The 14,549-nt window shown below is 57.8% G+C and overlaps 1 protein-coding gene across 1 annotated transcript in view; it reads left to right on the forward strand.

Moving 5' to 3' along the window:
- Positions 1-3,433: 3,433 nt before the first annotated feature.
- RADIL (Rap associating with DIL domain) overlaps positions 3,434-14,549 on the forward strand; it is a 60,752-nt gene continuing 49,636 nt past the window's right edge. The window contains exon 1 of the mRNA XM_062179935.1: positions 3,434-4,005. Within this exon, the coding sequence (XP_062035919.1) occupies positions 3,471-4,005 (535 nt within the window). The 5' untranslated portion in view covers positions 3,434-3,470. The remainder of the gene's footprint in view (positions 4,006-14,549) is intronic.

A 14,549-nucleotide genomic window follows, 5' to 3' on the forward strand; every position in this document is an offset into this window, starting at 1 on the left:
TCCAGAAAACACACAGATCTGGTTCCTCGGGACGCTGCCCTCTGCCCTCCTGGCCGCCTTGGGAAAAAAAAAAAACAAAAAACAAAAAACAATAAAAATAATACGAAGAGGCATCTGTCCCGCCTGCACCGATGGGCTGCAGCCTGCTTCCGGCGGCCCCGGAGGGAGCGGCTGTGTGTGCCGGGGCCGCCCTGTGAAATGGCCACGGGAGATGACCGTGCCCCGGAGGAAGCTCTGAAATTCCCAGGTCTGCGTTGGCTGGGACGTCTAGGGGGGGCGTAGCTGGAGAGGAGTGAATCACGTTCTGGCCGCTCCGATTCTCTCCCTTGTGATATTCCCAACGCCGCCCTGGAATCCGGCCGGAGCACTCCCGAAGTCAGGCTCTCGTGCCTTGGGAGGGGGCCTAGCAGCTGTGTGTTTGTCATTTTCCGTTTCTTTATACATTTTTTAAAAAGACTTATTTATATTGTTTTGTTATTTGGGGGGAGGCAGATGAGGGGAGGGTGCACCCCGCTGTTGCTTGGTTCGTGCCCCCAGATGCCTGCAGCAGCCCCTGGGCCAGAGAGGGCACCCCCGGCTGGAGCCGTCGCCGCTCAGTGCGCAGAGGGCACCCCTGGCCTGAGCCATGGCCGCTCAGTGCGCAGAGGGCACCCCCGGCCCGAGCCGTCGCCGCTCAGTGCGCAGAGGACACCCCCGACCCGAGCCGTCGCCGCTCAGTGCGCAGAGGGCACCCCCGGCCCGAGCCGTCGCTGCTCAGTGCGCAGAGGGCACCCCCGGCCCGAGCCGTCGCCGCTCAGTGTGCAGAGGGCACCCCCGGCCCCAGCCGTCGCCGGGCTGCCTCCTTGGTGTGCGTGAGAAGCAGCTGGCGCTCAGACCAGGCCTCCCCATCTGGGACGTGAGTGTCCCGGCCGCTGGGCTGAAGATGCACCCTGTTTTTCCTTTAAGCCGAATGAGCGGGGCTGGCGCAGACGCTCGAGGGGCACCTGCAGTCCACCTCCGCGTCCTGCCAGGATGTCTGTTACTCCGCTTCATGTTCAGCTTCCTGCTCCTGCACCCCGGGAAGCGGCAGATAGATCATGGCCTCTCGCCCGTGGGGGAGACCCGGATGCAGGTGAGGGCTCCTGGCTTTTGCCTGGCCCAGGCCCTGCTGTTCAGGGGTTTGGAGAGTGTACCCGCGGATGATGGACAGTCACTCTGTACCCTTCTCCCTCTCCCTCTCCAATAAGATGAAGTAAACAAGCATCAGACAAATTGTCAACGTCAGACCTTAAAAAGCTGCGTCCACTGCTGGGTGCCAGAGACACTTGATTTCCCTCTTAGGAAGGGCCTTTGAAAAGCCTGCGGGAGAGAAAATTAAAAGATCTGTTTGTTGTGGTGCAGAAGGGCTGGAACCCGCACGCAGTTCGTTTTTCTCGCCGTGCCCGTTTCCCGCGAGCTGTTCTGGGTATCCCGGCATCTGGGCTTTGAAACTCGCGTGTTTACTCTGACTCTCCTCTCGCCTGGAGACGGTTTCCGCAGCTTCTGGCATCGCGCTAAGTCTCCATTCCGACGTCATCTGCAGAAGCACGGGCTTCCTGAGCCACGGCTGCCTCTGGCCGAGGCTGTGCCCTCAGCCGCTGTGGGCTTGGCTCGGGGCCCTGTGGGGGAATCCACTGCCACGGGACCGCTTAAGCCCGGCACCTGTGGCAGGTCAGGTCGGGGTGGGGGTGGTCTCAGGAGGCACACGTGGGAGTTCCAAGAGCCGAGCTGCGTGACTCGCAGGGGTGGTTAGAAAGTCCAGCATGGGCTGGCGCCGTAGCTTAACAGGCTAATCCTCCGCCTTGCGGCACCAGCACACCGGGTTCTAGTCCCGGTCGGGTCGCCAGATTCTATCCCGGTTGCCCCTCTTCCAGGCCAGCTCTCTGCTATGGCCCGGGAAGGCAGTGGAGGACGGCCCAAGTCCTTGGGCCCTGCACCCGCATGGGAGACCAGGAGAAGCACCTGGCTCCTGGCTTCAGATCAGCGAGATGCGCCGGCTGCAGCAGCCATTGGAGGGTGAACCAACGGCAAAGGAAGACCTTTCTCTCTGTCTCTCTCTCTCTCACTATCCACTCTGCCTGTCAAAAAAAAAAAAAAAAAATCGTCCAGCATGGGGCTGGTGCTGTGGCGTAGCGGGTAAGGCCGCCACCTGTGGTGCCGGCATCCCATATGGGCGCCGGTTCAAGTCCTGGCTGCTCCACTTCTGATCCAGCTCTCTGCTGTGGCCTGGGAAAGCAGTAGAAGATGGCCCAAGTCCTTGGGCCCCTGCACCTGCTTGGGAGACCTGGAAGAAGCTCCTGGCTTCGGATCGGGACAGCTCTGGCTATTGCGGCCATCTGTGGAGTGAACCAGCAGAATGGAAGACTTCTGTCTGCCTCTCTGTAACTCTGACTTTCAAATAAATACATAAATCTTTAAAAAAAGAAAGTGCTGGTGTGAGAGGCTGTGGGCAGAGGTTTGTCATCTGATTCCAAGTACTCTTGAAAAGTGTTTGAGGCTGGCGCTGTGGCGTAGCAGGAGGCACGCGATCAGCTTGTTGGCGTTGCACTGTTCTGGGGCGTGGCCTCGATGCTACAAAGCTGAGGGTGTCTGTCCTTTCCTCTGCCCTCCTGCTCCACTGGGGTTTGCCAGGGAGCCCATAATCTCGAGCCCTAAGCCCCTGGAGCAGCCGGGGTATTAGAACCGGATTTGATGACACGCTGTCGCCTCCCAGGGCTGCTTGCTGAGCGTCCGCGCCTGCAGAGGACCGAGGGCGGCTGGACGTGGGTGGATTGCATGCATTCCAGGCAGGCTTCCCTGGGCTCTGCAAGAGCCCTTTGTGTCCCCTGTGGCCGCGGGGACATGTGGACAGACGCTGCCGGCCCACGGAAGCCCCTCCTCCCAGCCCTCGAGGACTGGCGTTTTCTCAGGTTCACATTGGGGGCGTCTGACTGCTTACCGCCACGCGGATGGGCTGGGATGTACCCGCAGCCTTAGCTCCACGAGTGCTCGTGGCAGTTCCCACAGGAGGACTGGCATGGGAGCGATGCAGCCTGCAGATTGTTGAGTGCCCCGCTTTGGCCGTGCTGGGGCTAGACCTGCCCTGGGTGACCTGGAGCCACCGCTCCTTCCCGCTCTCGGCTGTCGTCCCTGTTCCTGGCGCACCATGCCCTGCGCTTCTCAGAAATGTGCGCCCCACGGCAGAGCGCGTCTCACCCTCGTGGCCTCGTCATGCTTCCTGGTAACGGCTTTCCTCGAAGGGCGCCTCGGCTGCTGCGGGCTCCAGCCCTGTCCTGTCTCAGGCGCTGCCGGAACCGGGCCAGGGCGGTGTGCCCGTGGTTACGAGCTGGGGTCTGCTGCGCTCTTGGTGCTAGAGGGTGGGTGTTGACCTGTCCTGCTCTGTCCCCGCAGGCCAACGCCTTTACACGTCCTCTGGCTGAAGCCCGCAGCCGTGTCCGGAAGGCTCGCCCACCATGTTTTATGGGACTCACTTCATCATGTCTCCGCCCACCAAGAGCAAGCTGAAGCGGCAGGGCCAGCTGTTGTCCAGCATGCTAACCCGGACGCTGAGCCACAAGTACCGTGACCTGGACCCTTCCTTCTCTGGCCTGGGTGCCACTGATGACCCCGCCGAACTCTCCACGCAGCTCTCGGCCCCCGGGGTCCTGAAGGTGTTTGGGGACAGTGTCTGCACGGGCACCCACTACAAGAGTGTGCTGGCCACGGGCGCCTCCAGTGCCCAGGAGCTGGTGAAGGAGGCGCTGGAGCGCTACGCCCTGGACCCTGAGAGCGCCAGCCAGTACGTGCTGTGTGACGTGGTGGGCCAGGCCGGGGGCCCGGGGCAGCGCTGGCAGGCCCAGTGCTTCCGGGTGTTTGGGGATAACGAGAAGCCCCTCTTGATCCAGGAGTTGTGGAAACCCCGAGAAGGTTTATCCCGGAGGTTTGAGCTGAGAAAGCGGTCAGACGTGGAAGAGCTGGCCGCCAAGGATGTGGACACCGTCACGGCAGGTGAGGAAGCACGGGAGGTTCCAGAGAAGCAGTGGGTGGCAAGGGGCGGGCGGGGCTGCCCGTGAGGGTGGCCTGTGCTTGGGCCTGAAGATGCCTTTTCATGTGCGCTGTTGTAGCTCAGCTGTCCCGGGAGTCGTGGTCAGTCTGTGCCACAGGCAGCCTGTGTCCGGTGCCCTGCGGTGGCTCCTAATACTCCTTGTGCCGTTTGGGACCTACCCATCCTTTGGTTTCATGGGACCAGCGTCCTGCTCTGGCTAGAGAAGCGCGTGTGCCTTGTTAAATGCAGGGCTGCACATGTGTCACAGAAAGTCCTTCATGCCGGAGACTGTGGCTTGTGGTGTTGCCAGGCTACACCGCCTTGGCAGTGACCGGGTGCCTGAGGGTATGCCGTGGAGTGTGGGTACCCGGGGCTGTCGGAGGCCCAGCCTAGAGGCAGTAAGTAGGTGAGTGTCCTGTCCGAGGAGTGCCAGGGACAGGGGAGCGCCCTGTGGCTGTGCCAGGGCGTCTGCATTGTGTCCGGTTGTTATTATTCAGTGGGTGGGAGGAAGAAGTTATTTGAATAGTTACAGCCACAAAATCCACGTTTTCCAATACCAAAAGATTCTTCAGTGTATTTTAGATCATACATTGTGTACACATTTGATTTTTTTCTTTGTTTACTGTGAAAAATGACCACACGACAAAGTGGACTTGGCTCACATGGCCCTGAGTGAGACTGGGGCTTGATGGCCCGACCGCGGGTGACATGTGCTTCCCGCGTGAGCCTGCGAGCACTCGGGGGACCACGTGTGAAGGCGGAAGTGTGCGGCGTGGACTCTCGGGCCAGACCGGGCCTGTGTCTCCGCTCCGGGGCTGAAGGCTGCTGTGGGCGGCTGTGGCTCACTGTCCATGCAGGCAGATTACTCTCACCGCATTTGGCCTTGGCTTCCTCTCCTGGACACTAGGGATGATTCCAGAGTCGCAGCTGGGCGCACAGCACGGTGCGACCTGGCCCCGAACGACATAGCTGTGGTGTTGTCGCTCCTGCAGATGCTCACGGTGATTCTGGGTGCCCACGGCAGCAGCCCACCAGGTCCTTCTACAGGAAGGCGTCTCGTCCTGGGACCCGTCAGAGTTGCTGACACTCGTGGTCATGGGAAGCAGACGACTCGCAGTTGCTTCTCCTGTTGTTCTAAAGTCTCCCGGGCAAACTGCCGCCGATGGCCTGCAACCGGGCACCTGCCTCTGCCCCAGGGCCTGCTGCTTGCTGGGTTTGATGTACGTCCTGACCTTGCCACGCACAGGGCTTTGGTCCCTAGCAGGCCTCGTTCTCCAAGGCCTCTGGTGAAGTCGGAGATCCGTACCGCAGGGAACAGGAGTGGCCTAGAGGCCAGCCCTCTGCGTGGGGACAGGTGATGCTTTGGCCATCACAGAAGTCCTCAGCCGAGAGGACAGAACAGAGCAGCGACAGGCTGCCTGTGGCAGGGGCTCGGTTGCTGTACGGCATCCTGTGTGTGGGGGGAGGTGCCTGCTGGGGTGGGTCACTGGGGCAGACTTCATGTGGGGGAGACTGGGGTGTGAGCCCCGCCTCTACCCCGCCGTGGTTCCTTTACTGTGAGTCAAGGCCAGAGAAAGTTCTGCTGTTCACGGCCTATTTAACTGGGAGGTCGTTTCTCAAAACCTTTGAAATAAAGAGTGCATTAAGCTGACCGGTTCGACTGACCCACTTGTTGGGGCGAGAGGAGGTTTTGTTACCTGCCCAGAGCGGCCCCCGGGCCCCAGGGAGCCGTTCCTCCTTGCTGACCTCCTTCCGTGGTGTGGTCCAGTCACTGCTGTGCCTCACAGCCGTGTTGTCCACCTCTCCAGCGTGTGATCGCTGCACTGAGTCTGGTAGGAGGCCGGGCCCTGGATATGCCTGGGGGCTGAGCCAGCTCGGCGTGCAGGCCAGGGCAGCCAAGGACGGCCCTGCCGAGACCCACCGGCCCAGCAGCCAGGGCGGGGTTTGACTTCAGGTCCCAAATGTTTTGGTAGGAGCCCTGAGTTGGCTGTCATGTGCAGTGACGTGAGGGCACAGAAATGTCCCCACCCCAGCCTCGCGCCCTGAGCTGCTCCCCTTTGGCAGAGGCTGGTGCGGCCTTCCTGTGGCCCTCCCCGCCGTGCTCTGAGCCACTTGGACAGACTTCCCTACGTGCAGGCTGGAGGTGGCAGTGCCCGCCGAGGCTGCCCTGGAGCCTGCTGCACAGCGGCCTCCTGCCTCTGGGGAGAGCGGAGATGGAGTCCCCGCGAGCAGCCTGGTGACTGTCGCTGCTCCGCTGAGGCGATGCAGGGCCCGGGCTCCCCGGTCTGCAGGGGAGGGGCCTCTCCCCAGCGTTTCTGGCCTCTGTGGAGTCCCCTGGGGGAGGGGAGTGTGGTGCTCCCCAGGCAGTCCCTGTGCTGCAGAGGTGGGCACTGGATCCTGGGAGGGAGCCGGGAGAAGGAGGGACAGATGGACAGAAGGGCTCACTGCCGGGCAGCGGGCAAGTCCCCTGTGTTCTCTGCTCAAAGGAAGAAGGTGGAGCCTCCTGCCCCTCCGTGAGGGAACGTTCTGACCTCATCTGGAAAAAGTGCTGGGATGGGCAGGGCCCGCCTGCCTGTGAGTGTGTGGGAGTGTGAGTGTGAGTATATGAGTGTGTGTATGAGAGTGTGTGTGTGGGCATGTGTGTGAGCGTATGAGCATGTGAGTGTGTGTGTGTGAGTGAGCATGTGTGTGTGTGAGTGTGGGTGTGTATGTGAATGTGTGTGAGTGTGGGTGAGTGTGAGTATATGAGTGTGTGTATGAGAGTGTGTGTGTGGGCGTGTGTGTGAGCGTATGAGCATGTGAGTGTGTGTGTGTGTGAGTGAGCATGTGTGTGTGTGTATGTGAATGTGAGTATATGTGAGTGTGAGTATATGAGTGTGAGTATATGAGTGTGTGTGAGTGGGCGTGTGTGTGAGCGTATGAGCATGTGAGTGTGTGTGTGTGAGGGTGTGTGAGTGAGCATGTGTGAGTGTGGGTGTGTATGTGAATGTGTGTGAGTGTATGTGAGTGTGAGTATATGAGTGTGTGTGTGAGTGGGCGTGTGTGTGAGTGTATGAGCGTGTGAGTGTGTGAGCAAGTGTGTGTGATTGTGTGTGTGTATATGTGTGTGGGTATGTGAATTTGTGAGTGTGAGAGTGGTTGTGTGAGTATGTGGGTGTGTGTATGTGGGTGTGTGAATGTGAGTGTGTGAGCATGTGTGTAAGTGTGAATATGTGTGAGTATGTGTATGGGTGTGTGAATGTGTGAGCATGTGTGTGAGCGTGAGTGTGAGAGTATGGGTGTGTGAGTGTGTATAGGCGTGTGTGTGTCTGAGTGTGTGTCTGTACATGGGCGTGTGTGTCTGAGTGTGTGAGTGTGTATCTGTGAGTGTGTGAGAGTGGGTGTGAGTGTGTATGTGTGTGTGAGTGTGTGTGTGTGTGTGTGAGAGTGCAGGGGAGGTGGCGGGACGCTGTGAGAATGTTTTCTTCATTCCAGGAGCAGAGGCAGCTGGGGCACGTAGAAGAAGTTCAGCAGGGTGAGGGCACGGGTCCTGGGGTTCCTTGGAGCTGGGTGGCAGCTGGGAGTGGGTGCCTGGGGCTCTGATGTCCGAGCTGAGGGCAGCAGGGAGAGTGCTGACGTCAGGATCCACCCATTTCTCAGTCATCCGGGCAGGGGGCAGTGCACAAAGCTCTTTGGGGTTTGTTTTCCATAAGCGTGGCCGATTCATGGCCGCCTGCATCGCTTCACCTCGGGCCCACCTGGGTTCTGGGGAGGAGGGGTTGCGGCACACGCTGCAGAGTGGCTCTCGGTGCCTTCCTGGAAGGCTGGTGCTCAGCCCCTGGGGCCCAGTCACTGCTCGCCCCAGGGAGGGAGACGTGGGCCATGTGGTTTTTGTCAGTGCTTGGGGAGAATGGGAGAAGGGCTTGGTGCGCACAGGAGGGGCTGTGGGAGGTTCCCGCCATCCTCCACCCCCTCCCCCCGCCCCATGCTGCCTTTCACAGGTTCAGTCTCGGTCACATCTGGGGGCTGCTGAGCTGGCTCCCTGGCCTCCTGTCCCTTCCCCTCGCTGTCACAGCCAAACACGTCTCCACAGAGTGCCGCGTGTTCCCCAGGGGCAGACCTGCCCTCCAGTGAGGCTGCTGCAGTGGGCGTAGCTGCCTGGACTGGCCCGAGGAGCTTGGTTTGTTGGCCCTACCTGGCGCCTCCTGTGGGGTCGGGTCCGCAGCAGCCATCAGCCCCCGACAGTGGCTGTGATCTTCCATTAAGGTTTAGGACTGGGAGAGGGGCTGTGCCTCGGGGACGTCCTGCACGGCCTTCCCGGAGGCCGCAGGAGGCCGGGCAGCCCCTTTGCTCTGGGGTGCTCCCATCAGCAGACAGGCTGCGTTTTACAGGTTAGCTCTGTAGGTAAGCAGAGGCCAGGACGCCGTGGCAGCAGTACTGGTGCTGGGTTTGCAGTAGGTGCTCAGTACATACCCGTGGCGGGGGGACTGGTGCACGGAGACAAGTTCCTTGGGTGGTCTCAGCTTCCGTGTGTGTCTGGGCTCCAGAGGGGACCTTTGTCTTCCGGGACGAGAAGGGAGTGGAGGTGGGGCGGTGTGTAGGGGGGAGGCTGCGCCGCCCAGGCGTGCACTGCACCTGGGGCTGCTCAGGGAAGTGTCTGACAGTCGGTGTGAGCCCTCCGCCTCTCCTTGGAGCCCTGTGAGGAGGTGGCTGGTGGGGGCACATGTGGTGGCAAGTGTGCGTTGCTCTGCGTTGTTTCCACCTTGTTCTTCGCGGGAGACAGCTCAGGGCACCTCCAGTCCGCTGCTCCCAGGAAGCCGCCACCGTCGCCTACACGTGCTCGTTCTGGGTCTGCCCTTGGGAGTCCCCAGTCTCTCTGCGTCGTCTTTGAAGTGCTTTTTTCTGCAGTGAATCTACTTCTTAGAACCGCAGCTTCAGCTCCGTGGCTTTAAGTTACAAGATGGGCAGTGTCCTGGAAGAACAGCCTCTTGGCTGAGACTCCTTTCGGCACTGTCGCTCACAGTCGCTGTGGGAATGCTTGTTCGTGCAGGGTGTGCTCAAAATAAAGCAGCTCCAGACCCTTTCAACCCGTCTGAGACGACAGAAGCGATAGCTTCAAAGACACTTCTGGGCCTTCCCCAGCAAGAGAGAAAAAATGAGATTGGGCGATTAGTGGCCCATAGCTGGTGTCACCCTCCAGCCCACTGGTTAGACTTTTTGGAAAGCTGATACCCTTCAGTTACACCAGAGAAGCGCTGGCTCCCCTAGAGCTGGTTGGCAGCTCCCCCCCTGCCCCCCCCCGCCCCCCCGAGTGGCCGAGCTGAACAGCAGGCAGGTGATGGAGCCAGTGACCAGTGACCGGGGGTGTTTAGTGTTGACACCGAGAACGTGGGGAGTGTTAGATGTGGCATGCAACAGACGGGTTGACCGAGGCGGGTGTTCCTGGTAGTGGGTGTGGGTGCGGGGGGACAGGGTGAGATGAGCGGGGCTGCACACGCCGTTAGCGAGCAGTCGTCCTTGGCTACAAAGAGCTGTAGGAAGGGCAGGGCTGGTTCACGGTTGGACGGGCAGTCGTTGGGCCGAGGTTGTGATTGTGCCAGGGTTCTCCTGCTAGGTCATTTTATCCGGGGCACACCAAAAGACCTCCTGCTTTGTTTATCTTACGGTTGTATGTTAGGGTTTGACACAAGTGACTCCACTGGATTCTTCTGACAGCTCTCCCACAGGGAGGAGCTTTGGCTGGCGTGGGCGTGTGCCTGCAGAGTGGAGTGGGCTATCTTAGGAGGGCTTCGGGCCTTCCATGTGGCATCAGGTTGAGGGCATGGGCGTGAGCAGGTGGAGAAAATTCCAGAGATTCCTCAACTCTCAAGGTCTGTTATCCCAGTTTCAGAATTCTCAGTTTTCCTTAGCATTTGATCCCAAATTGGGATATTCAAAATGTGAAAATTATGCTTTTGGTTGTCAGGTGTAGCTAGTGATCTTATAGACTAAACATCACAACTCAAGTCTTCCAGAGCTGCCTCACAGTTTTTTTTTTTTTTTGAAATTGACTTAAGAAGTATATTTAAAAAAAAAAATTGTTAGTTAGCATTTGCTTTCTAGCTGTATGAAAAAGTGGCCTATGTTTTATGTTTGGTTGCATGAATGTGGAGATCCTGCTTTGTCCCGAACACATCGAAGGGTTTCCAAGAAGCACTGAGGGCTGCGTTACTACAGTTAAGCCGTGTTAATATCTGCTGGTTCCGGCGGTGACCTGTAATGTTGGTTGGAAGGTTCTTGGGCATGTGCTGAGGTTATATCGAGTAGCGTCTCTAGTGGCTGTAGGCAGTACACTCGGTTGTTTGGAGGGCTGACGTGCGGAGATGCTGCCTGGGGTTTTGGAGATACACGGAGTGCGGGCAGTAAACCAGGCCATAACCCAGCCTCTTCGCTCTGTGGCCCTGGCACTGACATGGTGTCCACTTTTGTGAAAGACACAGATTCACTGACACCCCTGATGGGTTGGAACCACAGTCAAGGGTGGGTGGGCTTGCTTTTAGAGGCGTGAAGACGTTATAAAGCTGCGCTTGTTCTGGTTTTAGGGGCAGGAACAGACAGGGAACACAACAGGACAAAGCAGCGCAATGTGCCATGGGACTGTGGTGGGATACAGAGAACGCATCACAGATCCTGGGTGAAGGATTTTATAAACAGTGTTGGGACAGTTAGCTTCATTATATGGAGAAAAGTAAAATTGAATTCTCATTCCAAACGCATTGAAGGCCTGGATGGCAAAGGTTGAAAAAAGAGAACTGTTTCCTAAGGGAGACTTAGACGCGCAAACACTACAGGGAAGGGAAGACAGGTTGGACTGTATGGAATGGAGAATTCCTGTTCTCCCGAGCACACTGTTTAGATAAACTTTAATACCATGTACTGTGTTGCATTCGGTTACATGAATGTGGAGATCCTGCTTTGTCCTGTCAACACATCGAAGGGTTTCCAAGAAGCACTGAGGGCTGCGTTACTACAGTTAAGCCGTGTTAATATCTGCTGGTTCCCGGCGGTGACCCGTCATGTTGGTTGAGAGATTGTTGGAGATGTGCTTAAGTCATGGCGAGTCTCGCATGGTTTTAGACAGTGCACTCAGTTTGCCATGTCTACAAGTGATGTGCTGAATAACTAGACTAAATGATGACTGTCTAAAGATGAGCAAAAGACAAAACACCAACAGGAAACATAAAACGATACAAGGGTGCAGTTTGCAGGTGAGGCCAGAGTTGCTGATGAGAGTGATACTGGTAGCCATGCTGGTAACTGTGCCATGTGCCGGCTCTAGCTGAGAGGAAGTTGTACCATCAGGAGGTGGCAAACAGGAACAGCCACATAGGTTAGGAGACCAGAAAATCTGGTTATAAACACTTGTCTGTCAGGAGGTGGTCTTTAAAAGCTGTGAGAGGGTCTGGCGCTGAGGCGCAGTGGGTTAACACCCTGGCCTGAAGTGCCAGCATCCCATATGGGCGCTGGTTCGGGACCGACTGCTCCACTTCTGATCCAGCTCTCTGCTATGGCCTGGGAAAGCAGAAGATGGCTCAAGTCCTTAGGCACCTGCACCTGCGTGGGAGAACCGGAAGAAGCTCCTGGCTTCTCTTTCTCTCCTGTCTCTATGTAACGCTGACTTTCAAATAAATAAATAAATGTTTTTTAAAAAATAAAAGCTGTGAGAAGGGCTGGCACTGTGGTGCAGTGGGTTAAGGCCCCAACCTGCAGTGCTGGCATCCCATGTGGGTGCAGGTTTGAGTCCTGGCTGCTCCACTTCCGATCCAGCTCTCTGCTGTGGCCTCAGAAAGCAGCAAAGGATGGTCCAACTCCTTGGGCCCCTGCACCCGCGTGGGAGACCCAGAAGAAGCCTTGGCTCCTGGTTTTGGATTGGTGCAGCTCTGGCCATTGCAGCCATCTGGGGAGTGAACCAGCAGATGGAAGACCTCTCTCTGTCTCTGCTTCTCCCTATAACTCTTTCAAATAAATGAAATATTTTTTTAATATATTTTTTAAAAGATTTATTTATTTATTTGAAAGTCAAAGTTACACAGAGAGAGGAGAGGCAGAGAGAGAGAAAGAGCTTCCATCCGCGGGTTCACTCCCCAGTTGGCAGCCATAGCTGGAGCTGCGCCGAGCTGAAGCCAGGAGCCAGGAGCTTCTTCCAGGTCTCCTGCACGAGTGCAGGGGCCCAAGCACTTGGTCCATCTTCTACTGCTTTCCCAGGCCACAGCAGAGAGCTGGATCAGAAGAGGAGCAGCCGGGACTAGAACCAGCGCCCATATGGGATGCTGGTGCTTCAGGCCAGGGTGTTAACCCGCTGCGCCACAGCACCTGCTCAAATAAATAAAATCTTAAAAAAATAAAAATAGAAGCTGTGGGAATGGGTGGCTTATCCAGGCAGTGCATGCCCATGCACTAAGAGAGGCAGGCTCAGCAGGGAGACTGGTGGACTCCATGCAGGGTGGGAACATCCAGCCACAGGCCACGTCAGGCCCACGAGATCATTTGGTCTGGCCCTGCCAAGGCAAATGCAGCAGGACTCGAGATTCAGCAAGTGTGCAGCAGGCTGATTTTCAGGTTGGTGATCGTGGATGGCCTGTGAATGACCTTATAAACATCCAGATGGTCCTTGGCAGAAAGAAGTCCCTCCTCCGCCCAGCAGGGGCGAGGTGATGGGGAGGAAGTCCGCAAATCTGACCGAGCAGTGGGCCGGGGCGTAGAGGGTGGCAGGGAGAGAGGGGTCACAGAGCTAAGATCGGGCTGCTGGGCCGCTGGGTTGGTCAGTGTGGATGTCGCCAAAGCCTTTCTGATAGCTTTTCTGGGACTGAGCACGCCAGCCAAATTGAAATGAGCTGGAAAGCAGCACTTAAATTTCAAGCAGTATGTGGAGTTACTTATCCTGGAAAACCCTTCTGTGTAATGTGCCTGGAAGTTCTGCATAAATATAAGAAATCGCCATCTTCCAGTGCGCGACCGGGTGCCCCGGAGCATGAAGGAAACCCTGGGGGTGAAGCCCCAAACCCTAGCTGATTAGGAACTGGTGATTGCCCTCAGGCACCCCAGTCTTGGCAACTAATAAAGTGAAGTTTAGGTCTCCCAGGAAGAGAGAGCAAGCCCTGGAGCCCTGAAAGGTCGGGAGTTAGAGCTGAGGCCCCTGTGGGGCACTACATGAGTGCAGCAGGAAAGGGAGAACTGCCTCCTGGTCAAGGAGATGACAAAGCCAGCCTAAACCTTGTTTTTCTTTGTAATTTGAGAGACCGAGCTGGGGGTTGGCCGGGTGGAGCAGAGAGCATGCACCAGCACTCTCCTGTCCATTGGCTCACTTTCCAAACGCCCATGAGGGTGGCGCTGGGCCAGGCCAAAGCTGAGTAGGAACTCACTGCAGGCCTCTCCCGTGGGTGCCGGGGACCCAAGCATGCGCGCCATGGTGAGCATCACGCTGGACTCAGCAGTGGAGTGGAGACTGGGCATCCTGACTGGTAGCTTAGCCGCCAGGCCAAGCGTCGGCCTGAAGATCATCTTTCTTGACTTAAGACTCTGGGTGTAGGAAAAAACTAAAGACTTTCCTAATATTGAAAACTATCCTTCCCCATGCATGTGTTTGGCGTTCAAAATTGTGTTGCCTGTATGTCTGGATAATCTGTAAGGTATTCAGCTCCAGGGTCCATGGTCTGACCCTGCAGGGGTCTGGGGGAGGCTCAGGTGCAGGGTGCGTGGTCTGACGGTGCAGGGGTGTGGAGAAGGCTCGGGTGCATCGTGCCTGGTCTGACAGTGCAGGGGTGTGGAGGAGGCTCGGGTGCAGAGTGCGTGGTCCTGATGTACAGGGGTGTGGAGGAGGCTCAGGTGCAGAGTGCGTGGTCCTGATGTGCAGGGGTGTGAAGGAGGCTCAGGTGCAGAGTGCGTGGTCTGACGGTGCAGGGGTCTGGAGGAGGCTCAGGTGCGGCGTGCTGTGGTCTGACGGTGCAGGGGTGTGGAGGAGGCTCAGGTGCAGCGTGCGTGGTCTGACGGTGCAGGGGTGTGGAGGAGGCTCAGGGCAGTGTGCGTGGTCTGATGGTGCAGGGGTCTGGGGGAGGCTCGGGTGCGACATGCGTGGTCTGGTCTCAGTGGGGTCTGGAGGAGGCTCAGGCGCAGCAACAGGAATCCCGTCTGGGAGGACAACCTGTACACAGGCACCCATGCCTCACCAGAGAGGAGCAGGCGCTGACGTCGCTGTACCGAGTCTGTGAAGACAGTAAGCTGTAGAGATAGTTGTGAGAGCGTTAGGACCTGGTCTCGCCGATCAGTCAGGACTACACACGTTTGACGCCACCTAAGGTAGAAGGGAAACACGAAGGAGCAGGTGCCACCCCGGGAGGCGGGAACATGTGCGGTCCGCACGGTGCTTCCGGCGGCGCAGGCGGAGCTGATGTGGATGCACAGCGATGCCAGGACCGGGCGTCTAAATGCAGAGCAGTGCAGAGAATTTGCCGAGGATATTCGGGGCCACGAGGCGCAGGCTGCCGGCACG

Source organism: Lepus europaeus, chromosome 21 (genome assembly GCF_033115175.1).
Source record: "Lepus europaeus isolate LE1 chromosome 21, mLepTim1.pri, whole genome shotgun sequence".
Taxonomy (NCBI): Eukaryota; Metazoa; Chordata; class Mammalia; order Lagomorpha; family Leporidae; genus Lepus; species Lepus europaeus.